The sequence below is a fragment of the Melospiza melodia genome, chromosome 9 (assembly GCF_035770615.1).
Source record: "Melospiza melodia melodia isolate bMelMel2 chromosome 9, bMelMel2.pri, whole genome shotgun sequence".
Lineage (NCBI taxonomy): Eukaryota > Metazoa > Chordata > Aves > Passeriformes > Passerellidae > Melospiza > Melospiza melodia.
The window spans coordinates 4,850,919-4,876,973 of NC_086202.1; the positions used below are offsets into that span (position 1 = coordinate 4,850,919).

Sequence of the window (26,055 nt, forward strand, 5' to 3'; positions counted from 1 at the left end):
TCGGGGCGGGCGGCTGGATGGAGCGGAGCGGGACCCGCGGCGCGCTGCTCGGCGATGCCCGCGCGGGGGAGGAGGCAGCTGGCGCCGGGCACGGCGGGCTCGCCCCTCTGAGGCGGTAGCCGCTGCGGCCGAGCCAGGGCACGGCACGGGACGGGGCGCCGGGCCGGCTCCTGCCTCGCCTCGCCGCCCTCCTGCCTGCCCCGGGCGCGTCCCGCGGGGGATGCGCGGCGCTGCGCCGCTGCGGGCTCGCCAGCCGGGGCCGCCCGCGCAGTGAGCGCGGCCGCAGTGCCGGCGCTTTCGCCCCGTCCCGGGAGCCGCCGCTCGGCACCGCGCCCCAGCCCGGGAGCCGCCGCGCAGCGGAGCCCGCCCGGCGCTCTCGCCGCAGGTAAAGGCAGCGGGCGGGCCGGGGAAGGGGCGGCCCCGGGCAGGGCTGGGCTGGGCTGGGGGTCCCGCCGCGCTGTCGACTCCGCGGGGCTCGGGGATCCCCCGTGCGGGGCTCGGAGCGGGATGTGCCGCTGCGGGCTCGGGGCGGGATGTGCCGGTGCGGGCTCGGGGATCCCCCGGTGCGGGGCTCGGAGCGGGATGTGCCGCTGCGGGGCTCGGGGATCCCTCGGTGCGGGGCTCCGCTCTGCAGGAGCTGCGGGTCGGGTTGTGGTCACTGTGGCCGCTGCGGTGCGGGGGAAGCCCGAGCAGCAGCGCTGTTCCGCTGCCTTCCCCGCATCCCCGCGGGTGTCTTTGGGGACGGTGACAGCAGGACAGGCAGCCCGGGCTGAGGAAGGGGAGCTCGGCCCCGGAGCAGCAGCCTCGGCTCGGTCCCGGCCCCGGCTCGGAGCCCCGTGCTGCCCCGCCGTGCTGCGCCCCGTCTGAGATAAGGGGGGAGAGAAATCAATGAAATATATATTTAAATGCAAAACGGCCCCTTCAAACCGGGACCCATTATGCGTTCGGTGTGAAACGCTATCAACATTTAAAACTTTATTGTCTCCTTTGTACCAAATCCCTGTAAATCTTCCACTAGCCTTTTCTCATTTTCATCTGAAAAGCCTGTTTGGGCTGAATAGACAGCAATCAGCAGCCTCTGGACTTCTCCCGCTCTCTGGAATGTCAATTAAAATGCAGATTTTTTTTCCCCCCTCCCCGATCTCTTGGTGGCAAAAGACTTGAGAAAAACAGGATAGTCCTGGAAAGCAAATGAAAGAAGTTCAAACAATGAAAAAGTACTGAAGCTGCCAGCCGGTTCCCATTAGTCCTTCAGAATTAATGTTTAATAGCTGTGATGCTCAGATTTGCTTGGAGATTGAACTCTGCTGAAGAGTCTTGTTATATATATATGTGTATATATGTTTTTATAGACGGTTGTATATTTCTGCATTTTCTGTCCATATACAATTCCTCTGTCAGTGGAATCGTGTTCATGAAGCTGTTAGCTTCAAAGCTTCATCTACGTGGATTTTTTCTGATGAAGATACTGGGCTTTTAGAGCGCTTGAGGTTTCTTTGTGGAGGGAAGGTCCATATTTCACTCACATTTTGCTCTTCCCCGCCTAATTGAGAAAGATGCTGAAAAGTTATACAGTGAGGAATGTATTGATTTGGTTAACATACTCTACAAATCGTACTGTCCCTGGGGAGTGATAAACATCTTATAAACAACAATGCAAGTAGATTAAAAAGAACACTGAGCATTGAATTTAATTAATGCCACTGCTGAACAAGTACTACTTGTTTGTGTGTGCGAGTGTGTTTAAACTGAAGTACAGCTTGGAGGAATTTGGTTGGGCTCCCAAACCAGTCTGCTTTCCCATGCTTGTCAGTTTGGCAAAGAAAATTTGGGCAGGTATGTGACGAGGTGAAAATTGACTTGATGAGCGAGTGGCAAGGAGAGCCATCAATCATTGGGGGCTGACAACTCCTCCCCAAAGTGTAGGCTGAGAAGAGAGACAGAGTTCCCTTTCAAGGGGAAAAATAAACACTACGTGTGGCTTTCACTGAGTCTGAGACTCCAGGAGGGATTATGGTATTGTAGTCAGGAAGCCAGAATTGTGGAGGCCAAAAAGCATGCTGGGGCTGTGTTCCAAACATTGAGATAGAGGTACATAATTATCCAGCACAGGAGGTCTTTCCAGGGACTCGTCCCCCGGCAACTCTGGCAATTAAACTACGAAAAGAATTTGGTTTCGTTTCATCTTCGCTGGACTCCACTTCTTTTGGGAGAGGGCAACCCTTGAAATTGAAGCCTGTTTGCTGTCCTGGTGCTAGAGTGCTTTGGCTCCATGGATGGGTGCAGAGCTCTGATTTTTGCGTTGTTGCACCTTCACAAGCCGGGATTTTGGCTTTGCTGCTGCCCTGTGGGTGAAGAATCCCTTCTTTCTGCCGGCAGATGTTGAGGTGCAGGAGGCAACAAAAGTCTTCAGGTGAGGAGACGCGGGGCCAAGGAGCCTTGTGCTCCACTTCTGGCTTTAGGATGAGGATAGGAACCACAAATGTGCTTTCAGTGGGGTTTAGTGTAGCCTGAAAATCTGAAACTGAAGGAATGTCAGCGGAATTAATGCTCTTGGAGTCTGAAATACACACTGGCCTTCTGGTATGTTTTCTTTCTGCAAAACCATGATGGGATTTTGCATTTATCAACATAGACCTTAATCGGAGTTTATAGGATGATTTATGGAAATTAAATCAGCATTACAGCCAGGCTGTTAATGAGGGGTTTCTACCCACTTTACAGCTGGATAAACTGAGCTGCAGGGCAGTGGAGCTGGGTGGTGGCATCCAGGGGGGTTTGCTCCATCCTGCTCCACACACAGACTGGTCCCAAAGACAGAGCTCTCTTCAGCTCTACACCTGCTCTGTGCTTATTTAGAGAAGGGCTGGGCAAGCTCTTGGCAAATGTTTGTGCAGTGGTCTGGTGGTGTTTTCACTGGAAATTTAATGGCAGTTGCTAGCTTGTGGTCTGGGGTGCTGGAGCCAGGCTGAAATCTTTACAGGAGGGACAGGGCTTTGAGGTGATACCAACCGAGTTGGGAAAAGCTTGTCCTGAAGTAGCAGGGATTCACCTTGTATTGTTTTCCTCAGGTGACTTCTTTATGCCATCCAAAACCTGTTTCTACTGACTCCAGAAGTTACTGAGTATAGTACCCAAGATAAAAGATGCCTCAACAGCGTTTGTGAACTTTGTGGCAGCTAGCACAAGGCTAATAAAAATCAGAATCAGCTCTTTAAATGGTTGGCTTTATAAAAGGAGAATCTGTGTCCCTGTTTCAGCTTGTTGAGGTACCACACCAAATCCCGATGACAAGGAATTTGGAGAAGGTTTATTTATCTCCACACTCCCTTACTTTTTTTTTTTTGTTTTTGTTTTTTAATTTTCAAGTGTTGAGGGCAGGAGGGAAAAAGAGGTTTTGTGTTATTTTTTCCCCTTCCAGACAAGCGCTCTCCAAATTTCAGTTGAGTTTCATCACATCTAAGATGAATCATTGACCAGATTAGAACAATTGCTGCAGTTACTTGTTTTATCCATTTACTGAGGTTTTGCTTTTATTTCTGAAGCGGAAAATCAGGTCTAATTTTCTGCTTGAGCTGTTTAATCACCCTGTGAGGAGGATGCTCTTGTGACCCTCACCTGGCATCATCTCAGTGTGGAGGCAACAGGGTCCCCTGAAGGGAGTGCCAGTTCCTTTGGTGCCACTTCTCTGTCAGACCATGGCTGGATTACCACTTAAATCCATCCATTTAAATTCATTTTATTATGAATAAGATATATTTTTCGGAGGTGGGGGAAAAAAAAAGTCTATCTCAATAAGCATCATTGAGAGACTGAGCAAAGAAAGTTTTGTGCACATGGCTTGGCAGGTATGGATGGAAAGTGGTGCTGGGCAGGTCTCCTATGAAATAGCAATCTATACCATATTTTATCCAGGTTTTCATTGCCTGTAATGCAGCGTAGCAAACCAATATCACTGCAAAGACTTGAGCCTTTCACCTGCCCAGGACTCAGGGGCTTCCAGAGGACACTAAACTGAGTCAGAAGAAGGTACCTCCATTGGGGAGCTGGAAGTCCTGAGTTGAAATAGTCTCACAGATTTTTCCAAGTCTAAGCAGTATATTTTTTCAACTGTTTTTCTTGTGGAAAATTACTGAATTCCTGCAAATTCATCTGGCTGCAGAACTGCCTAGGTGAAGGAATGAAAAACAAGGCAAACTTACATAAACCTTCAAACAATAACAAGAATATAATTTGTATAATTGTGGTAATTTTGTAGCATTACAGGTTATGTGCCTGCACATGTGGGTGCCTCTCATTTTTGAAAACCTGTATGTTTTTCTGTCAGTAAAATAGCTCTCAATATGTGCTGAGAAGTGATTTTGTGAAAACAAGGAGGACTTGGTTACGCCTCAGGTGATGATGGAAACTGCTAACAGAAGATGAAAAGTCACTCACTTTTCACATATTCTTGAAGCTGGAAAACTATTTTTCCCATCCTCCTGCTCCCCTCCCTCTCACTTCAGCTCCATTTGAGGCTTTATGAAGGTTTTTGGTTTGTGTTTGGAGATGTTTTTGCTGACAGTGTTCAATCTCTCTCCTCCCCGCAGCAGCAGCCGTCGTTCCAAGGGAGGAGGCATTACCCTGGCCGAAGGCACAGCTTTCTCTCCATGCTTCTCTAGAGGTGCTCAGATGGGATTAAAGTCCACATGGAGATATGGAAATGGACCAGGAATTTACTCTAAAAAGATGGTCAGCTGGGATTCGGGTTGCCTTATCTGCCTGGTGGTGGTCACCATGGCTGGACTTTCCCTGGCTCGACCTTCATTTAATTTAGTTGTTGAAGACACCACGGTGGAACCCGAAGGTAAATCACTCTCGAATGCTTCATTCCTTAAAAGAACTTAATTTTAAATTCTTGGACATCTGAAATAGAAGTCAAGATCTTTCCATGTGCTCTGGTAAATCTAAGGCAAGGAACAGAGCAGCCCTGGAGAGTTACGGTTTCTGACTTTCCCTGCTCTCGCCCGGGCTGTGTTTGTACAAGCGTGAGTTTGTTTATTCTTGTGCAAGCCAGTGGTGTCAGTGATTTCACTTGGGACTGTCATCACGTTGTATAATCAAAGTGCACAGATGAAAGTTTTCAGGAATGGGTCTTTAAGGAAACCAGTCCGTGGCACTTTGGTGCTGTTGTGTGTTGCTGTCTCAAGGAACGAAGCGGATGAGTGGCTGCTCTGCTCTTTGGGATTGTCTTAACCTGAGGAGTCCAGAGAAAAATGAATCTTGGTAGTTTTCATCTGTGAATGTTTATTTTTGCAGGCACTCTGCAAAAACGGTATTGCAGCTTTGTTGGTGTTTGCACTCGGGACAAACTTCCCTGGTGCTGTTACTGTCCAGGCACAATCGGTGGTGCAGTGTCTGGATCACCAGTTCTGGAGGTGTGAATGTTGAGATCTCAATAGAAGGGCTGGAGTTTATTGCTGTGAGAGCAAAGGCCATTCTAGACCTTCACGTTGAAAGAGGTGTTTTGAAAAAATGTCCTATTTTTAGCCTGCACTTGTTGGTATGTTCTTCTTGGTTTGTCTGTTCCTCAAGCTTTGCAAAGTGGTTTTCTTCTCTGGAGAGCTTAGGAGGGGCTGTTTTTTTATTGTTGTGGGCTGATTGTGTTGAAGAATGATTTTGCTGTGTTGTGCTGGATCATTCCTGCTCTCTGAGCATCTGGGGGAGGAAGTGAGGCTTCTTTCATAAGGTTGTATCTGTCTTTTGGAGGAGTGATCACAGTTCCAATAACTCAGCTGTCAAGATGATCTAATAGTCCACAGAGCATTTCTGAGCTGGCAAGCTTGCTGCAGAGAGTTTGGCCTTTACACATTCTACTACACATGTCCGTGGACGCAGCTTGGTTTTTATTTAATAATTCTTCATGCAAAACTTATTTGTTTCTATCCACTGCCTCTAAAAATAGACGTCACCAGCTAACGCATTTTTAGAATCCACTCCAAGTACATTTTTATTGATGGCAGGGGATGAACTATTTAGAGATGATGAGCCCTCTGCCCTAGCAAACGTTCCTGAAAAAAATTCTCAAAGAATAGCAATATTGTCATCTGTCAGCCACAGAGATGATTGATAGCAAAAATGCCTTTTTTTTTCCTCTCTTTAGAAGGTAACCTGAGAATTAAAAAAGAAAGAAAGCCCAACTCTTGTTGCCACTTACGGTATGATTTGTTAATTGAACATCTGGTGCCTTTTTGGCTTTTCAGGAGAATGACAAAATCATGGATAATTCTGGTTTCAGACTAGCTTTGTAGTAAGGTCCCCTAGTTTTTGGGGTTAAGTCAGAAATAATGTATTTGAAGACTGGTGAAGTGTTTTACAGGAAGAAAAGTAATATTTTTTGGATGGTGACTGGTAATTTTGTAACTTTTCAGGGAAAGAATAGCTTTTTTTATTTTGGAAAGCACTGTTTGAGTTTGTCTCTTACACACTAAATATGTTGGGGGTGGAATCTGGGTTTTATCAAAGAGTAAATTGTTAGAAAAGATTTAAAACTTCTTTCCTGGGCAGGAATGTTACTGATGTGAAACAATTTTAGATGTGAGAACCCAAATCATTACCAGAAACAAGAAAAAAAATCAGAAAACGCTTCTAAGTTAATAGCATAATAAGAGCTTTTATGCTGCAGAATACAGGGAATTGTGTGGGATTTATATCTGAGATTTGGGAAATAAAACCTCCTTTATGTATTTCATGAAACCCTTTGATAAGAAAAAACAAACCAAAACACAACCAAGTTTTTACACAGTCACCTTCTCTGGGTTCTATCACTGCCACCCACAAGCTCTCCAAGCCCAAACCAAAAAAGCCCTTCAAAAGATCTCTTCAAAGACAGAGCAGACTTCTTTTTTAATTTAGTAAATGCTGTTTTGGACACAGCTAATTTGGGGGGTCAGGTGCTGCAATAATGTAAATTTTCAGTGGGGGTGCTGACTGCAGTCATTAGAGCTATGACATTTCATGCCAGCTGAGGAGGTCGGCAGGGCCGTGACCTTTGTGACATTTGCTGATCTGCTCCTGACTCTTCCTTCACAGACATGCCCTGAATTGTCTGCTTTTATTTATTTATTTTTAATACAAGGTGCTTGGATTGTTATTGTTTATTGTCGTAGTGACTCAGACTATTGGAAGTGCTGTAGACAACATCAACAGGAATTGAGATTTGTTCCTCTGGGTGTAACAGAGAAAATACCTTCTCTCATCTATGTGCAACTTCAGGATCTTTTGAAATAATTTTCTTCAGCGTGTCTGGCTATGTATAAAAAGTACCGAAGCATGTGCTTTAGTTCAAGCAGTATTTATCTAACAGGGTAATCAGCTGGTGGATATGTGCAAGATGTCATGCATTAAGGGGGTGCTGTGCTTTTTGGCTCTTCTCAGTCACTCTTGAGTAAATAAATCTCCCTCTGCGACCATGGGGTATCACTCTGGTCTGCATGAAAGTGTTTACACTGAAAATGGCATCTTGATCCATCGTGAGTGGTGATGTTGGTGCTGGCACTGTGGGATCCTGAGCGTGGTGGATCTCAGCTGTGGTGCTTTGTTCCCCAGCAGTGATGGCCAAACCCGGGGCTCTTGAGCTGTGTGAGCAGAAACAGGACCTGTAGGACTTCTGTGGGGACTGTCAGCGCTCAGATTATATCTCACACCAACTGTTTGCATACATGTTTTCGTCCTAGGGGAGCAGAGGGACTTTTCCTGCTTTTAAACATTTAGAAACAAGCCTCCCCCAGCGTGCACAAAGGCAGCATTCTCTGAGCCTGTGTGTGCCCAGGCCTTTGATGATAGCCAGCGTTTCACAAGGGCTCTGACCGCACACACGGGCTCAAGGCTTACTTTGTGAACTGAATAATTAGTTTAGACAGATATTTGATAAATAGTGAGCTCTCCCTTGACCTCCCCTTGCCCAGGCTGTGTGTTATCACCCTGCTGGGGAGCTAATTTGGTCTCTTACCCTCCTGCAATGCCTTGACACCGTCCTTGGAGCACCCACTCGGAGCCCCTGCCCGGTGTGGTGACGACGCGTTTCAATTCTTTTAATTTAGGTCAAATTTCAAATGATTAATTTGAGCTTTCCACAAGGGACAGCCTATTTCTGTGTCCTGTGGAAAACACAGTAGTTCAGAATGGTCCTAAATTTGGGAGGTTCCCAGGAGCAGCAGGGAAGGGGAGAGATCCCCTTTAAGGGGTGATGTGTGCTTATGGTGGAAGTGAATAATGGGTTTTTCTATGGGATTTACTCAGTCATAACCACTTGCTCACACTAAACAACATCCAAAAATAGGTATGTTCAGCACAGCACCTTCCTTTCTGCAAAAATGCTGAGTCATATTTGCAACGTACCTTCATTTTTGTGAAAATATTGGCAGTTCTTAAAGGTTAATGTCACCTGTGGTCAGCCCTGTCCACTTGGAGATCCTTCTGTAGCTGCTGTGCCCTGCCTGGGTCAGGATGTGGGATTTTGTGAGGTCTCCAGTGTGTGGAGGAGGGATGCTGTGGTGGTGGGATGTCCCCTGTCCCACTCCCCAACCTGGTGTCCCCATGGGTCATCCCCAGCCAGCGCCACCCTTCTGAGAGGTCACAGGGCTGGGGGGACCCTGCACATCCATCATTTTCCTGGGACAGAGCGCCAGAATGCTGCTCCTGGTTTGGTAGGAAAAAAAGAAAGCAAATGGTTCACCCAGGGTTCCCTTTGGGCTGTTTTATTTGGCTTTTTCTTTTTCAAACGTGAACAGCGGCTTTGATATCTGCGAGTTAAATTAAGAATTCAAACCTATTAGTTAAATCAGAGTCGGCTTTATCTTTTTAATTTCTTTTCCTTTTAATTTTATTTCATGGAAGGGCAATTATTAAAGCCCATTATGGAGGAATGTGACATCCCCACAGCTTCGGGTGAGGGCTGGCTGCCCTTTCAGGGATCTGGTTCAGTAAGTTATTTGGCCCAGGACAGGATTTGCTAGCTGAGATTCTGGGGAATTGTACAAGCAGCCAGATTAAATCAGTCTTAATGTGTCCATTCTGTGTTTAAAATCTGCAGCCCTTTAGCAGGGGCATGGTCTTGAGCTTCAAACTAATTGGACATGGGTAGGGTTGTTATTTACAGTCAGTGTTGATGAGACACTGGGAGTTGGTAGTCTCTCAGTGTGGCTACTCTTTTGCAAAGTAGCAGAAATAATTGCATGTTTTAGGCTTATCTGCCATACAGCTGAAGCTTTTTGAAGGAGAATAATAGTTATTAACTTTTGGGAATTTGATTCCTTTAGTGAGGGTTTGGTTTTTTGGGATTTTTTTTTTGGAGCCAGAAGACTTTCAAAGATGCTGAGTTGTGAGGTTTTTTAATCTTTTTCTTCTCTTTTTTAACCCACTTGTATAGATAAAACCCCAAACCAGAGGCCGACTCCAATGAATGCATAGTTTCCTAATATTAAAATAGTTCTTCCTTGGCAGTGAAATAGCAACAAATTTCAGGCCATAGCAGCTTTTTTACAGGCAAGTTTGAAACCTCTGAAAGCAGAATTTACAATGAAAATGCTGACATCTCCAGTTATGCAAGGTTGTGTATGCATGAGAAGATGGACTATTGTGATGTTTTAATAATAACCATAGCGTAGTCCTTAATGAGCTTATTTCTATATCCAGCTTCCCAGCTTCACTAGAAATGATCTTTAAATGACTTTAAACAAAAACATTCTGAGACTAGTGTTTTCTTAAAATGAGTATTTAGTTTTGGATCGGATGGGAATGCTAGAAAAATACTGAGCTATTCTGTCATTTATAGAGAAAAGTTCTGTATTGGAAGTTTCAGATTTTCAAGTTTTTAACATTGTGCGACTCTTAAAAATTGAAGCTTTAGAGTAAAAGAGACTTTCTTCAAAGCAGCGCTACTGAGCAGTTTTACTCTTGTGTTTTTAAAAGAACCATCACCCACTTCAGCAAGTTGTATCTTGTCTGTGTGTAATAGCACACCTGGTTTGACTAGGGGAGAAAATTTATTTCAGTGTAATTAAAGAAGTGCAAAATTCAGGCTGAAAAGGGACCATGAATCCCAGCTGGACAAGTGGGAGCACCTTCTGCAGAGGACACTGATTTGTGTGTTGGTGGTGGGAAACAGGGCAGTATTTGGTTTGGCACGGAGCCTCCCAGTGTAAAATCATCCTCTGAGCAATTTGGGGACTGATTTGGAGCTGAGGCCTTTGGGTTGGGGTTCAGCACACTGCAGGGTGTGTTTGCAGTGGGTTTTTTTGGGGAGATTTGGCGCAGCACGCTCCCCAAATCGCAGCCGCCGTCTTGCAGTACCCGCGACTAAACTGACTTTCAGGCTGATTGAAAGAGAAGCTGGAGCAACTGAGCAACTCTGGAGCGACTTTGTGAGAGTCAGATCTTAAATAAGGACCAGATTTGCAGGAGTTCAGCAGCCAACAGCTCCTGTTATAATTACGAAACGTGCGCTGGGAGTGCCAGAGCTGTTCTGGAAGTTTGGCCCTTCGGGTTTCAGTCGGGGCTGGGAGCGTCAGCAGAACTGCCTTGGCATTTGTTCCTTGGGGACTGTGCTTCCCAACCAGGACAGTTGCAAAACAAGATTCTGTAAGAGCAGTGGATTTTTTTTTAATGTGGATTTTTTTTTTTTAAACTTTCAAAACCATCTTATAATTCATAAACTGATTATGTATGTCTCCAGATTGTCCTTTCCCATCTCTTAATTATCACTGGTGGTTTCTTTGGTGGTTTTTTTTTTTTCCAAAGAACCCTTTTTTATGGTTTTGTTTTTCCTGGACTTCTGAATATCAGAGTACCTGATACTGGGACGTGTTGTGTGGGCATCATTTTCTGCTGGTTCAGGTTTTTGTGCCTCTTGTCACCACACAAATGCAATTATCCATATCAAAGAAAGGGACAGAAAGCTGAATTCTACAGTGCTGCTTTGTTCACTTGCTGTGCTATTATTATTTTAATTGTATTTTTAAAGTGACTGTAAGTGAAAGCATTTGGTGAACCCCAGTGAAGCTGAGGAGTTGAGACCTGACCTACTTTCATTCCCCTCCTCACACGTTGCAGGTTGTGTGTAATTATTGCTTTTCCTCCCCCACAAAAGAACTGGCTCATCAGTTTGGGACACTGACCCTGTCAAGCAAAGCCACAACAACTGGGAAGAGGGGAAAATTCCTTTGTACCAAAGAAATGGCTTGCATTTGTGAGGGTTTACTGGAAAGGGAAATGTGTTGGAGGACGGGAAGGGAGAAAAATGAGCATGAGAGGCTGGCTGAGAACAAGAAAATCATAGTTTGGTTGTACTTGATTTTTTTTTTTTTTCCCTCTTAGCTGTTCTATTTTGAATAGAGTTTTGTTATGTGGAAGGAAAAGGTAGGAAAAGAGTTTGGTGACATCTCAGGCTTTCTCCCAGGGGATTTGTGTCTGATTCTGAGTGGGGTTGGAGTGGGATGCTGTGGCTGGGGATGCCTTGGTGGGCTGCACCCACCAGAGAACAAGGCTGTAGGAGGTTCCAGTGTGGTTGGACCGACAGAAATTGATCAGAACACCACGCAACAACTTAGTTTTTAAACTGTAATAAAAAGTTGTGGGGTAGAAAAAGTCATGCTAGGCTTCCTTTAGGATGGGCTGTGTGGAGAGGTGAGCTGCTGGCAGGACCTGCTGCTGGGCAGGAGCAGAACCTGCTCTGGGAGACTGGCTTTGCAAGTTTGGAAAGTGCCTTGCTCAGTGTTGCAATATTTAATTTGTTTCAAGGAAAGTAACATGACATCTAATCCTGAATGCCACCTGACAGTTCTTGAAAATAATTTTTCACACCTAGTTCAAATTTGGAGTAGTTCTTGAGCATGGTTCTGTTAAACATTGTTTATTTATGAAAATCAGTGCTGTTGAGATACTACAGTATTGAAGTACCCAGATTTCCCTGATATTGTTTACTCAGCAGGGTAGCACAGGTATTTCAGCCGTGCAGGATTAACATGGAGACTCTCCAATAAATCTGCAGTGAACCTCAGCTCAGTAATAGCTCTCCTGGCTATTCAGAAGGTCTGAACACTCTTCCATTAATATGGCAAAGTGCCCAGGAGCCAGTGGTGCCATCAGGAGTGATGGAGGTGAGTGGAATTTCAGGTGAAGCATTGTGTGCCACCTGGAAGGGCAGGTAGCCAGCCTGGCTTCTCACTTCAGGGCTTGTGCTGCTCTTTCTTTGTCCCCACTGGAGACTGTCCTCTGTGTGGAGCTGGAATTAAACAAGCTGTGATGCCTCTTGCCTAAATATTGCTCTGGGTTGAAAGGGAGCCTGGAATGCCTCGAGGCTTTGAAGTGTTTGGAGAATATCCCGTGGTTTATACCCCTGTGTGTTGTGGATGGGACTCTCAAAAATGCTGAGAGGATGTTTTGGGGATATTGTTTCCAGTGCCTATTTTCAAATCCCGCTTTAGGAAGTGGGGGGAGATGGATTTCGGGGGAACAGGCAAGATGAGACTTCCAGACGAGCTGCTAAAATTAAGAGGATTTGTATAGTCAAGTAAAAATGGGACCGTGTACAAAAGAAACAACTGCTGACTTGCTTGTAGGGAATCTGAATAGATGTTCTCTGCATCCAGAACTAACACTGCAACATTGAATTGTGCAATTTTTAACCTCCCAGTTGTAATTTATTTCTTTTGCACATTGAGCAGTAATAGTCTTGAGGATGGACTTTGGCAAACCTAGAAGAAGAAGGTTCTGTTTTTATGTTTGGATCTATGCTACGTTCTGTTCAGGTTTTATGTTGCTCTTGAAATGCAAATAAAGAATCTGAAAAAGTGCTACAGATTGGAATAGATGGAAGAAAATACTAAGCCCAAGAAAAACCTTTTGCAACCAAATATACGTGCTGGTACGCTTTCCCAAGGCTGTAGATCTTATTATGGAGCCTTTCCCAAGCACACTTTAAGGCTGGGTTGAACAACAGGAGCTGGTTTAATTGCTCTGCCACTTGGTTATGTGTAGAGTTCAGTCAGGGAGATTTGAAATTCTGCTCTTGCTGAAAGAAGAAACAATAAGAAAATGTTCCTAGTTTCAAATTCTGCTTTTTTAGAAAGAGAAGATTAATTTTTTTTTTCAGCTTTTCATTTGAGGTTCTGGCAAAACGTGATTCATTTCCCCTTTGTATTGTATAATAGATTACATGAGAAGACTCTTCTGTAATGAGTTTGAAGAGCAGTTAATTATTTTTGAGATTGTGTTACATGTGTCTTAGGTTTGTTGTACTTCTCAGTTCACTTAGCAGAGAGACTCCCACTCTGTTACTTAAAGCAGATGGTGTAGTTTATGACTTGAACAAAAATGGTCAAGATTTGGTGAATGCTGGAACCAAGCATTCACATCCTGGAGATGACCTTTAGTTTCTCATCAAACGGATGAAATTACAGAAGGCAGCACAGTGATTTTAGGGGGTTTGGTGTGGCTTCTCAAGGTTGGGGGTGCTCTTTCCCTCCATGGTTGCCAAGTTTGTGCAGAAGCCATCCTGGTGCAAGATGGTCAAGATTTGGTGAATGCTGGAACCAAGCATTCACATCCTGAAGATGACCTTTAGTTTCTCATCAAACGGATGAAATTACAGAAGGCAGCACAGTGATTTTAGGGGGTTTGGTGTGGCTTCTCAAGGTTGGGGGTGCTCTTTCCCTCCTTGGTTGCCAAGTCTTGGTGCAGAAGCCATCCTGGTGCTTTGCTGTGGTGCTGCTGTGTGCAGAACCCTTCGTCCCGCAAGGAGCAGCCCGTGCGCAATGGGACGAACAGGAAGAAGTGGCAGGGCAGTTCCCAGCAGCAGGAGGTGGCCTCGCTGGTCTCTCTGCTGTTTACTTTGAACTTGGCATGCTCTGAGTCTTCCCTGGCCTGGCTTCCAGCAGCACAGAGCACGGGGCCAAGCCCAGGAGCATGTGATACTCGGCGATTTTGACGCAGCTTGTGCAGCCGTAACCAACAACCACGGCTATAAAGACAGGTAGGAGCAAGCAGGCTACGAGCTGTAGGAATTTTTCATCTCTTCACGAAGCCTAGACAAGTATAATTTATTTTTCTTTGGGAATGAATCTTTCCTTAACCAGGCGGTGGGTGAGACACATCCACCCAACTGCTTGGCTTGGTCAAAGCCCTGATGAAACTTTTCATGTCCCTCACCCTGTGTCAACCAAAATCCTCGCGAGGTTTGGTCCCACTGCCCTCCTCTGCTGGCTGTGATGAGATTTGGGTGGCTGCAGCCAGAGCCAGATGCTGCCTGGGGATTGTTCCCTGCTGACCCAAGACAGATGGGATATAATCACATGGGGATAATTTCTGATTTTAGCAGAGATTTTTTCTTGTCCACGGAGTCCACAAGTGGCAAAACGCTTTGTTGCTCACCAGAATTTTTTGTTTTTCTAAGCCTTCAAAGCTTAGGAAAACAAGATATAGTGCAGTGTAATATTTTCCCTTACCCATGATGACATTGGCAAGTTATTGCAATTGGAGGAGATTCACTTTTTTTTAGACGGTTTTAGTATATGTAGCACTCAGTAGGAGTTGACATGGTCCAGGTCAGTGTGGCTGGAAGCTCAACACTTGCTGGAGCACCAGCCATGTATGATGTGGCAACTTTTTTTTGCAAATGTTAATTTCCAGGGCAAGAGGATTATTCCTGTTCCTTACGTAATTTTTTATTTTTTTGGTCTGGTTTCATTTCTTTACCATCAGATGATTATGTCCTTATTCTACAAGGATGACAATACTAATGAACATGCCAGGAAAAAGTTATTTCGGAGAATCTGGCCCTTTGTTTTGTGAAACTCTGTCAAATAGAGCAGCCCAGGAGTTTCTGTTAAGGGAACAAGTAAAGATGTAGAATCTGCTACATATTTATGTTTGTAACTATCATGGATAGCTCTTTCAAGTTTTGTGTTGAAGCTTTTCTACAAGGCCCAGATCTTTTTAATCAGATTTGAGCAACTAATGATTTTATACATTAGATGGGGGGAAATGATTCTTGGTCTTTGGAGTCTTTTTCAGGGACAAGGGATTTAAAAAACAATGAATTGTTAGTGTTTTAAAATTATGGGAGGAACTGTAGCAATTTGGAAAGTGTTTTATCAGAACAGAGACTTCCTGATGGTGCCTGGCAGAGGCAGAGCTGGGCAGAGCTGGCAGCTGGCTGATAGTGGCAGTACAAATGGGACAGCAGGAATGCAGTGCCTTTGGAGCAGCTGATGGATGAATTGCAAACACTGTTTTGTGCCCCTTTGTCTGAGGAGCCTTTGTTTTGCCGTTGGCTAATGGGAGGTGGTCACCATGGCCAGGAATGACTCTCTGCATTCTTAAACTGGTGGCTGTGTCTTTTGCAGGCTGATTTTATCATCCATTGTCAGAAGAGGGCATGGAGATGCTCTTGATAATGGTCTGCCAGTTTAAATTAAGGGATAATCACATCAGCTTGTCTCTGGGAGGTGGGAGGGAAGGCTGCACACCTGACTGGTGATACCTGGGCTGCCTCCTGCAGCCTCCTAAAGCCTCGGGCTTGGCTTGCAAAGTCATGAGACCTATTTGACATCCCCATTGCATGTTGTTCATCCAGTGTGGTCTTGCTGGACTTCCCTCAATGGCAGGAGAACCATGAGGAGGGGCAGGAGAAGCAGCGGTGGTGGTGGTTGGCAGCCTGGTGTTCCCTGTTGGGACATTCAATTTTGCAATGAACCTCTTGGATTCTTGACAGGTCAGGTCTGTTGACCCTTCTGGGCACACTGTGGTGAGTGTTTAGTTATTTACTAAAGCCTTTTGAAGTGAAAGTGGCTTGATGGGGTCTGAGGCTTTTGTGTTCTGGAGAGTTGTGTGAGAATCTTTGCTGGGGCTAGCTATTAGCTGATCGTTTCATTATTTGGCTCTGTAACTAAGTAACTAAATGACTTGAGACTTAAGATAAGCAGCTCTTTGTTAACTTTTTAGTAAATGGAGACTAATAATTATGATAATAATAATTTTTAAACCTAAGGAAGTGTAAACCTCTCAGTGACCGAATTTGGAACAGAAACGTGATTTGGAATACAATTGCATATCTTAATCATCTGAAATAGAGCAGTCAGAGTGTCCCCAGTCCTCTATTGTGGTCACGGCTTTTATGCAAACAGTCTTTACCCCACTTGGTGGCTGGATGGCTTAAACCATGCTGTGAGGCTGTGTGAGCAGGCAGAGAAAAAGTTCACAGCTGTTTATTTAACAGCAGCTCGGTTTTCCACGGCGGTATTGTTCAACAGCTCCACCTATAAAGTTTAAATACATTGTGTGCACCACTGTTATCAATAAGGATGTGGCTGAGAGCAGAAAATAGCAGAAGCAGTGTCCCCTGTCCTGCAGTGTTTTGAGAACACCCAGAGTCATTCTGCATGTTCCTTGTTTGGTGTTCTAAGGGGTGACAGGTGTAATTCACGTCACGTAGGTCACCTCTGCAGGAGGAACCAAATGCCACAGTTACAGGATTTGCTTAAAAAGGAATCCTGTGCCTCCTTAGATGGTTTGGAGCTCCCTGCAATGAGCTGGGACATCTTCAGCCAGAGCAGCCTGGCCTGAAATGTTTCCATGGATGGAGCATCCACCACCTCTCTGGGCAACTCGTGCCAGTGCCACCCTCATTGTAGAAACTTCTTCATATCTAACCTGACAAACCCAGCAAAGGGCTGGTTCACAGCCCTGTGGTGATGGCTGAGCTTCCAAGAGGGCTGGAGGAGCTGGATGTGATAGCAGGTTATCAAACCTTCCCTGTGGAGCAGGGACAGAACCCTGCTGTCAGCCACAGGGGAGCCGCTGGTTTGATGGTACAGCATGGACATGAGCTCAAAATTTGTCCCTAAATTTCAGAGCAGCGAAAAAATCCTTGTGTAGTGTCCCAGGGAGAGTTAACTTGCAGCATAGGTTGTTTATGTGCTGAATTTCTGAACAGTTTGAACTGGTTGAGTTTCGCAGTGAAGCTGTTGGTGGATTCATGCCTCGGAATCCCACCTGTTCTCTGTTTGCTTTTGGGCATCATTTCAAACCCACACTGGAAAAAAGTTTATAGGCAAACATTATAAAAAGTGACAGTCTTAAGTGCTGCTACATTCTAGTTTGGCAACACAAAGGCTTACCTGAAATAACTCACAATTTCCAAACATGACTTCATTATATCATGACAACACTTTGCTGCATCTTCCCTGATACTCTAAAGAGAAAGAAATGGAGGAGGATAATATATACCAAATGCTAATACCCGTTTGAAACTTGTTTTTCCTTTAGTGTACCAGTGATTTTCTTTGTAAAAGGAATTTTTTTAAATTGTAGTTTTGAAACTAATTACTGTTCTTAAGTTTGGATTTGGACTTGTGTTGAAAGACTCAGTGCAAATTTGGAGTTAGTGGTTTAAAAAGAGATGAAATCAGGGATGTGATGTTAAAAATTTATTTTCATTTTCATTTCCTTTTAATTGTGTGTGGGCTCATCCTGTGAGTTTCCTGGCACTGTTCTGCAGAAGGCTCTAATGCACTTAAAGGAGGTTTGAGGTATCATCACCCAAGGTGGCTTTTAAAGAAGTTTAAACAGACATTTTTAGACTCCAGTACATTGCTGGCACAGTCTCAACTTTGTACAAGAAATTTTTTTGCAGGTAGAGCATTACAAAGAATTCTTACTAGCTTCAAAGTAAATTAGGTAACTGCCATCAGGTACCTTTTTTATTTGACAGTAAAATCTAATTAAAAAAATTCTCAAGCAGACTCTAACACACTCATTACTATGATGAAATATATGTAGAAAGGAGCCCATGCCTCTTCTGGAAATTCTGTTTCTAAGAGCGTAATGTAGCACTCAGTGAAACACCTGCATTGCAGACCTGTGGGTTCGTGATTATATCAGCAAGACTGAATTAGTTTATAAGAGGTATAAATCTGTATTGGAGCATGTCCTAGACTCTTGAGATGGAACTCGGCATGATGGAAAGTTTAGAGACCTCATTATAAAATCTAAATCCAAGAAGCTTTACAGTCTCTGTAACTGGTTGTGTTGGGATGGGTTTCATGTGCCACCCTGATGTGTGTGTGTGTGTCAAAACTGTTCTTTGGGAAAACATGTTTGCCCTAATGAAAAAGGCAGGAGAAGCTTTGATAGGGCACATTCCTGTGATGACAGAATTGCAGGATGAGTGGGAGGAAAATTGAGTCTCCAAGTCCTTCAGTAGAACCTGATACCTAAAGTCCCCCACCGTGCTGGACCCTTCTGGTGCTCATGGAATCATATTTCAAGTTGGAAGAGACTCATGGGGACCATCAAGTCCAACTCTCTGTTCCTTTCAGGGCTGCAGAAAACTCAACTACTGACAGAACTTCAGTATTTCCAAACTCCCATCTCCAGCCCTGCTCGGACGTAGTGCTTGTTTCAGGCTGCCCTGTTGAAAGTGTGATACAAAAAATGACAACCCAAGGAGGAGGAGCACTGGTTTCAGGATTTTGGCATTCTTAGAAGGAATTGTGGACATTGAAGAGCCACCTTTCAGTGCTCCCTGAGAGTCCCAAGCAGCCAGAGAGGTGTTTTATTTATTCCTGGGCACACAGGTTGTGCCTGTGCAGGGCAGGACGTGTCCGGGGTGCGTGGGGAGCAGCTGTCTGTGCACTCTGACCCTCCCCATGAGCAAACAGAAGATGCCTCTGTGCTTCTTTCCTTTATTTACCATTCCTGCCTCCCTTGGCGAGGCCCTTGGGACAGGGATAGTGTGGTGGTAGGGACACACCAGTTCCAGAAGCAGTGCCTGTCTGTGGGACAGCCTGAGCTCGTGGTAGGTGTGCTGAGCCTTCCCACTGCACTGTGGAGACAGTCTGCAGTGCCCGGGGCTGCTGCTTCTTTCCCCCTGCTGAGAGCTGGCCCTGCAAGGCAGGGATGAAGCCCAAGTAACTATAGGCAGATGTAGTTTTCCTAAGATTTTTTTTGGAAAAAGACTGTGGTTTGACATTCTTCTTGTTACCAGAGGGAGCCGACGGATGAGCCATTGCGCTCGGGACTTCTGCGCGTACTGCGACTCTGAAAGCTTTGCCTGTGCTCCTGGGTTTCTGCTGTGTTCACTTGGGACAGGTTGTGAAATAAGTAATGAAGCAGAAAAGAATTTAAAGGGAAAAGTTACTGCCATGGAGAGAGAAGTGCTGGTAGTGCAGAAGGGAAATGTAGAGACTTTGTGATGGGCACAGGGAGAAAAATAAAAGGCATCATGTATACTGTGTGTAGGACTCATGGTTATTAGCTTAGTGAGTGAAGGGGGTTTTGGATATCCTGTTTCAAAACAGCACTTCCCAGGTTTTAAAAATTGAAAAGCAACCTAAAATAAAATCGGGTGGGGAAAGATAATTATTCATTGGAATTGTGGACCCAAATGCTAAGACAGAAAATGGATTTGCCTTTTGACCCCTCCTTCTCCTACAAGTCCTTTGAAGCCTCCAGGTTCTGCAACCCTCATTGTCCCCTGCTCTCTGTGACCGATGAGAAGTGTCATATGTTGGTGTGGTGCTGGGGACAAGGGACATGCCAAGACACTGATCAAAAGTGCCCGAGCTTCACTTTTGGTGAACTTCTTGAAAATAACCTGCATGTGGTTCAGTTTAACAACACAGAACACTGGGCTAATCTGGATGAAACTTTTTTTTTAAAATTTAACATAACTTGATTTCCGTGGATGAAAAGGGCCTTGACTGACCTGTGTTGGAAATTCTCTCCTTTCCCTTCTCTTTCTTCTACTTTTTCCTCCTTTCCTTCCACCTTCGCAGAGCCGCCAACCAAATACCAAATCTCTCAGCCAGATGTTTACTCAGCACTTCCAGGAGAGACGCTTGAGTTGCGCTGTCAATTGCGAGACGCCGTCATGATCAGTTGGACTAAGGATGGGCTCCCTTTGGGGCCCGACAATAGGACAGTGATTATTGGGGAGTACTTACAAATTAAGGATGCCACAGCCAGAGATTCGGGCCTCTATGCTTGCACTGCTGTTAGGACCCTAGACAGTGATACTCTGTACTTCATTGTAAATGTTACAGGTGAGTGAGTCAAACGCAGGTTTTTGCATGCAGAAGCTGTAAGATGGGATGTTAAGACGCTTTATGAGCTAATATGAAACGGTCCACTAGGGCACAGTGAGTTGAGTTCTGTAGCTGTAAATTTGATCCCCAAATTTTAAATTTTATCCCCAGATTTTTGGGGATTTTTCTCCTTGTCCTGACCCTAAAATGGACTCAGTTTGTATCTGCTCCCTTTTGCTCCATGGGCTCTACAGAGATTAACAGTTGCTGTAGAGCTATCTGTTTTATGCTAATCTGACAGGATTAAATTAGACAGAGTTGCTGTGATGATGATGATAAAGCCAGTAGAATGAATACAGGTTTTTGCCCCATGCATCAAAAGAGGAAAGTGTGTGTTCTATGTCCTTCAAGTTTAGAGAGTGTGTTCGACATCCTTCAAGTTGTTCTGGAGATGCTCAATTGTGTTCAACTACATTTCTGTAACAGAAGTTAAAATATTAAGCAGAAAGAGATTTCTGCAATTAGCAAACTCCCTTGGGAAACTCTGTAGCACTTCAGGACTATTAGCTAATTTTGTTACAATTTTACATGGAAATGGCAGATTTTGTGGCTGGATTTTCTTTTCTCTAGCTTCTGCACAACTAACATAAACACTTGTTCTTCTTAATATACAGTCTAAGATGTAGCTTATCAATTTATTTTTCTGTAAAAAAAAAATAGGCTGGTTTAAAGACTTGGTTGTTTTTAATGTGCAGATGCTCTTTCCTCTGGGGATGATGAAGATGACAATGATGGGTCCGAGGACTTTGTGAATGACAGCAACCAGATGAGTAAGTAACAGAAGTCACTGCCAGAAGTCACTAGCAAGATCCACATGGAAAATTTTGTCCCATCTCTTGCACTCCTGTCTTCAGAGCTTCTTGGTTGTTAACTGCATGTACTGTCAAATATCTTTGTATCTTGTCCTCCTCTGTTTTCTGTTTCTCGTAGCTCATAACTTGGAAAAGAAAAATAAAAATAAACTAATATTCTTTTGAACGTGCTTTTCTGGTCTGTACTTTCTTTTTTTCCTTCTTCCTGGCATTTCTGCAGTTTCCTTTCTTTCTGAATCGAAGTTTGGTCTTTGTCTGGTTTAGACTCTGACAGATGAACTAACTTTTCCTGAACCTGAGCAGAAATTCAACAGAAGAAACAAAGATCCAGCTCATTTTGTTAAAAGGTGATATGAAAACTTTTTAAAAAATTAAGCTGTAATGAGGAAAATCCTTAAATCCCTAATCTCAGCAGAAATCTCGCCAGGGAAGATGAATTTGGAGACAATGAGGTTCTTTTGTCTGCAAAGGACCTTAAGGTTTGTTGCAAAGAAGGCGATTCAATGCTAAACCCACATTTTATGCTACTTATGTGTGATGAAAATGGGCTAAAAGAATCTTAGACCTATCTGAATGCGTTAAATTCCGTCCCTTTAGAGAATTCATAAAGCTATTAATAAGCTCTAAATAGAGCACTCTCTAAGAGGAAAAAAAAAAAAAATGTAAAATTCACATTGGCTCCTGACGCACTGTGCAAAACCCCCTCGATGACTGGTGGTTTTCTGTCACTGGTGCCTGGTAAATTCAATAACAGAGAGAGCACAGAAATCCTTTGGGGGAGGTGTCAGTGAGCAGCACCCACAGTGGGCAGGGGGTGTGTTTGCTGCTCAGCCTGGTCAGGAGCTGCAGCTTGGAGCAGTGTCCAGGTGAGGAGGCACAGCCTGATTTGGGCTGCCCCAGTGGGTTTGTGCCTTTTGTGTGCGGCTGCCCCCGGCCTGGAGCTGTGAAACATTAGATGCTATTTAAAGTGATATAAGTTCCTAGCTGCCTGTTTGGCCTCTGCCATCTGTTAGTGTGATTAACCCTGGGCTGATGCACAGGTGCCTCTGGAAAGGGCTGAGATCAGGCAGCTGGAGGCTGCCCTGACAGAGGAATGCAGTGGCAAAGAGAATTGGAGAGCTTGGAAAAGGGACACTGCTTTTAAAAGAAGTTGTCTAGGCAAAACTCACCAATCCAGGCAGTGTTAGCTCTGCCCTGAGATGGACCCATGGTTAGAAATTCCTGTTAGGAAACACTTCTGGTGTTTGCTGTTCCTTAAAGCTGTACTGGTATTGGTCAGAAAAAGGCTTGTGACGTTTTTGGTGACAATTGTGCTTCTGGTCTGCAGTGATGGCTTTGGTGATCCATTGTGAGCATAAATGGCTTTTGGGAGAAGTGAAGGACCTATTCTCAAGGCAGCTGTGCTCTGTTATGGCCTCAGAAGGATTCCTGTCCTTCCAGCCACAGGGAGCAGTGCCCAGCGGTTGCGCTAATGACGTTCTTGTAAAACGAGCTATCATTTTAAGCTACTGTTAATCAATCTTGATTGGGGAGCTGGTGAAAGGCCCTTGACAGTGTCCATCTGCTGGGACAGGGCTGTGTGCTGCAGCAGGGGCCAGCACACTTTCCCTGCTCTCAGTGAAAGATGCCTCTCAGGCGGGAACGTTCAAACATCGCGGATGCCGTGGGGATGGGAGGGAGGAAACTGGAAAAGGAAAGATTTGGGCCTGAGCAGAACGTTCCAGAAACAACTCCTTGTTGGATTGCTCTTTAAGAGGTGCCCACTGTCTGCTGGCAGAGCAGCACAGCCTCCCAGGCTCTGAGCTGGAAGCAGGACAATGACTAAAGGGTCGTGGCACCGCGTCCCTCCAAGCATTCTGTGCTCAGTGAAAAGCTGCATCACAGCAACTCCCTTGGATTAATCCAGGGCTGCTGAAAGAGGGTTGAAATTTGGCAAACCATGTGTGGAAGTCAGGGGTGGGACTTGGTGTGGTGTGCTTTGTAATCCTTCTTTTCCTCTTCCAAGTTTTCTATCACATCCAGGAGGCCACATGTGACTGAAGGTACTGTGTTACAGGGCAGGTGGAGGAGTGAACCAGGAGCTGGGTGTGCTGTGGGGCGGGCAGTGCACACAATGGCCAAATGCCCTTCACCTTCCCCGCCTGTGGGATGCTGAGCCTGGCAAAGTCCATGACCTCACAGTGGTCCCTGGCTGCTGCTCTTCTACAGAAGTCCTTTAAGTGTTTCCTCAATCATGGTTTGAGCTTTGCAGATCTCAAATGATTTAACTGATAATTTGCATACAAATTATAGCTGTGATCATTAAGGATAAGCAATGGAAATTGGCCTGGTTATGCCTTTACTGATGGAAACAAAAGGCCATAGTCTTCAAAGGTTGTTGCTTTTTGATGAAACAATTCTGATAAAGTCCAGCTGTCTTGGCATGTTAATTATGATGAGATGAGGCAGGAAATGGCTGTAGTGCCTTCAACAGGAAGCTGAACCTTGGCATTCTCATTCCTGCATACTTAAAACTAAAACAAACCTTTTAGAGCTGTTTTATTTGCCCTGCTAAGTATTCTTTTAAGCTGTTTTATTTTCTTTGCCTCTGTTGCAGATACATATTTCAGAGGCCACGGTTTCTGAATGCAGGTGGAGAGGCTGTTGAGGAAATCTAGTGCAATTTTCAAGGCAGCCCAGAAAATACAATTGCTCTTGGAGTCAGTGGAGGCTGTAGGTGACTCTGTAGATGTGAGGAGCAGCTCCTCCTTGGGAGAGGAGGGCACTGGTGTGTACCATGTGCATTTGACCACTGGCCCTGTGTGTATTTTTCAGTGAGAGGCACGCAGAGCAGATCTCACTTTGTGTTTGCTGTCCCTTCAGCTTGACAGATACTTTAACTGTCTGAAAAAACACTGTGGTAGATTTGTTCCAGACTGCATCCTGAATGGCTTTTTATTACTTCCAGCTTTTGTTGAAGGGATTAGTGCTCGTGGGGAAGGTGCGGGATTGGTTCCACTGCAAAACAGTCCCCTTTCTCCACAAAACGCCTTTGTTGGCAACTCGAGATTTCCCCTTTGTTACCCTAAAGATGGGCCTTAGCTTGGTTCTTGGAGGGTCATCTCCAAGGACTTGCTTTTACAAGCTTAAGTGCTGATCATCATTCTGGCAGCAATGGAAAAGACATTACTGGCGCTTACTGCCTTGTCCTTGTTGAGATTTTGAGAGGTAGCCCTAATTTGAGGGGTTTCTATACTCCTGGCCTGATACTGGCAAGGCAGCAGCTGTCGTGGTGGTTGCAAGCAAGCCCACCAACTAATTTATTCTGTAGACCTCTGGGTAGCCCTGAAGATGCTGCTGCTCTGCCTTGAATTCTGGTCAGGCAACTGGAGGCTTTATGACTTTTTTTTTTCTTATCGCCCTTTAAACAATTTCTTCTGGGCCAAGCAATGGTAAATTGGCACCAAGAACAAAAAGTATCTAAATGTAATCCACATGCTGTTCCTTTCATGCCTTGAAGAGTTTCAGAAAGGATGAAACAAGGTTCAAATTCATCAAATCCTGTAGAGTGGAAACCCACTCAGGGGAGCAGCAAAAATTGGATGTTGCCTAGAAGTGTTTTTTAATTAAAGGTCAAATACAATAGTACTGCAAACCTTGGAGGGGTTTGATGTGGTCACTTATGGCGCTCTATTGCCTGCTTGAGGAGCTTGTCAGGCAGGCTTGGAGTTGACTACTTTTGTGTTTCTTTGTATTAGAGAAGTCCAAATAAAAACTGAAGAGTCCTGAAGTGAAGTGGTCCCCTGGGCTTCCTAATTTCAATTTCACATGCAGGAGATTTGACTGATTAGATGTAATGTGTGTGCAGTGTGGGTCAGCAGGATATTTTCCTCACTAATGAGAACTCTGAGCAATCAGGAATTCCCACCCGTTCCCCTGCTGCTCCTTGCTGCTTCATGCTGGAGTCTGCCCTGTGGTCACTGTGAACTTTTAGCAGTGGTGGCACCTACATCACCTGTCCTGGTGGCAGTGATGGGATGTGATGGACGTGGCCCGTGAGAGAAGTCAGCACCTGGTACTCATTAACTGTTCATTATCAGTTTCAGTGAAGCTCAGTGTTTTTCCTCTCAAGACAAATAGAAGCACTAAAAGTTGTTTTAGGCTATGATGATTTAATCTATAAAGAAGAAAGCTGTGTGTTGATCAGATCAATCACTGAATGAAAGCACAATTTGAGGGCAAGTGTGATGGTTTGTGATGTTGCTGCCTTTTCCTCTTAAACATGCTGAGGAGCTGCCTAACGTAGGATATCTTGAAGCATTTTCAGATGGTGCTTTCCATATGTGATGTCTGCATGTTTTTCTCCAAGCTGACCTGTAATTTAGGAGCATTGCAGGTTATGCTGAGGGTTGTGTGAGGAGAAGCTTTCCAAACAGGCCTTTCTCCCATGCTGGGGCGTTCCACAAAATGGAGCTGCTTCTCTTCATTCCAGCCTGCATCTGCCCGGCCTCTTTTTTGCACCCATCTCTGTCAAGAGATTTCCCTCTGTCCATTTGTTGTATTGGAGCATTTTCAGGAGCAGGTTGTTGATGGAAAGGATAGTTATTTTCAAGAAAGCCAGAGGATGGGCCGGACCATAACAGTACAAACCGGGCCGTGTGAAGCAGCTTTATTTGGGGAGCTGCTGGTGGCTGCATCCTGGCTGACTCCGGTGCCCTGGTCCCAGTCTGCAGCCTGGTGGGAGCTTCCCAGAGCTTGGCCCTTCCATCCCGTGGGCTGCAGGGCAGCTTTGCCCTGGGTGGGCTCGTGGCTCAGAGGCTGTGCTGACAGTGGCTGCCTGTGAGCTCTGTGTGCCCTGCACTGTGAGAGAGGTTGGTGTGATGGATGTGGTGAGGAGTGACCCTTGCTGGGTTGGCAGTACCCACCTGGGGCTAAGCCAGCCCTCTGCTCTGGCTGAGGTGCTGATGCAACTGGTTTGGATGGTTGGTTGTCTCTGACCTGCCCCAATTTGCTTTGACTTTGGGGGAGCTGCAAGTAGGGCCCAGCAGTGGGAGACTTTTGAGGAGTCCAGGGAAAACAGCTTTTGAATCCCTCAGTACCAGCATGTAATTCTGCCTTTGCCTGGTGTACTTGTAATGCAA

The 26,055-nt window shown here is 45.1% G+C and overlaps 1 protein-coding gene across 10 annotated transcripts in view; it reads left to right on the plus strand.

Moving 5' to 3' along the window:
- Positions 1-320: 320 nt before the first annotated feature.
- The window catches only part of FGFR2 (fibroblast growth factor receptor 2), an 80,432-nt gene continuing 54,697 nt past the window's right edge, over positions 321-26,055 (plus strand). For 2 of the 10 annotated variants that reach the window (XM_063163085.1, XM_063163086.1), the window contains exons 1-3: positions 4,574-4,846; positions 19,815-20,081; positions 20,819-20,893. In XM_063163085.1, the coding sequence (XP_063019155.1) occupies positions 4,672-4,846; positions 19,815-20,081; positions 20,819-20,893 (517 nt within the window). In that variant the 5' untranslated portion in view covers positions 4,574-4,671. Of the gene's footprint in view, positions 386-1,942; positions 2,414-4,573; positions 4,847-19,814; positions 20,082-20,818; positions 20,894-26,055 lie in introns of those variants that run through there. The other 8 variants (XM_063163088.1, XM_063163087.1, XM_063163089.1 and 5 more) reach the window with 8 other exon arrangements.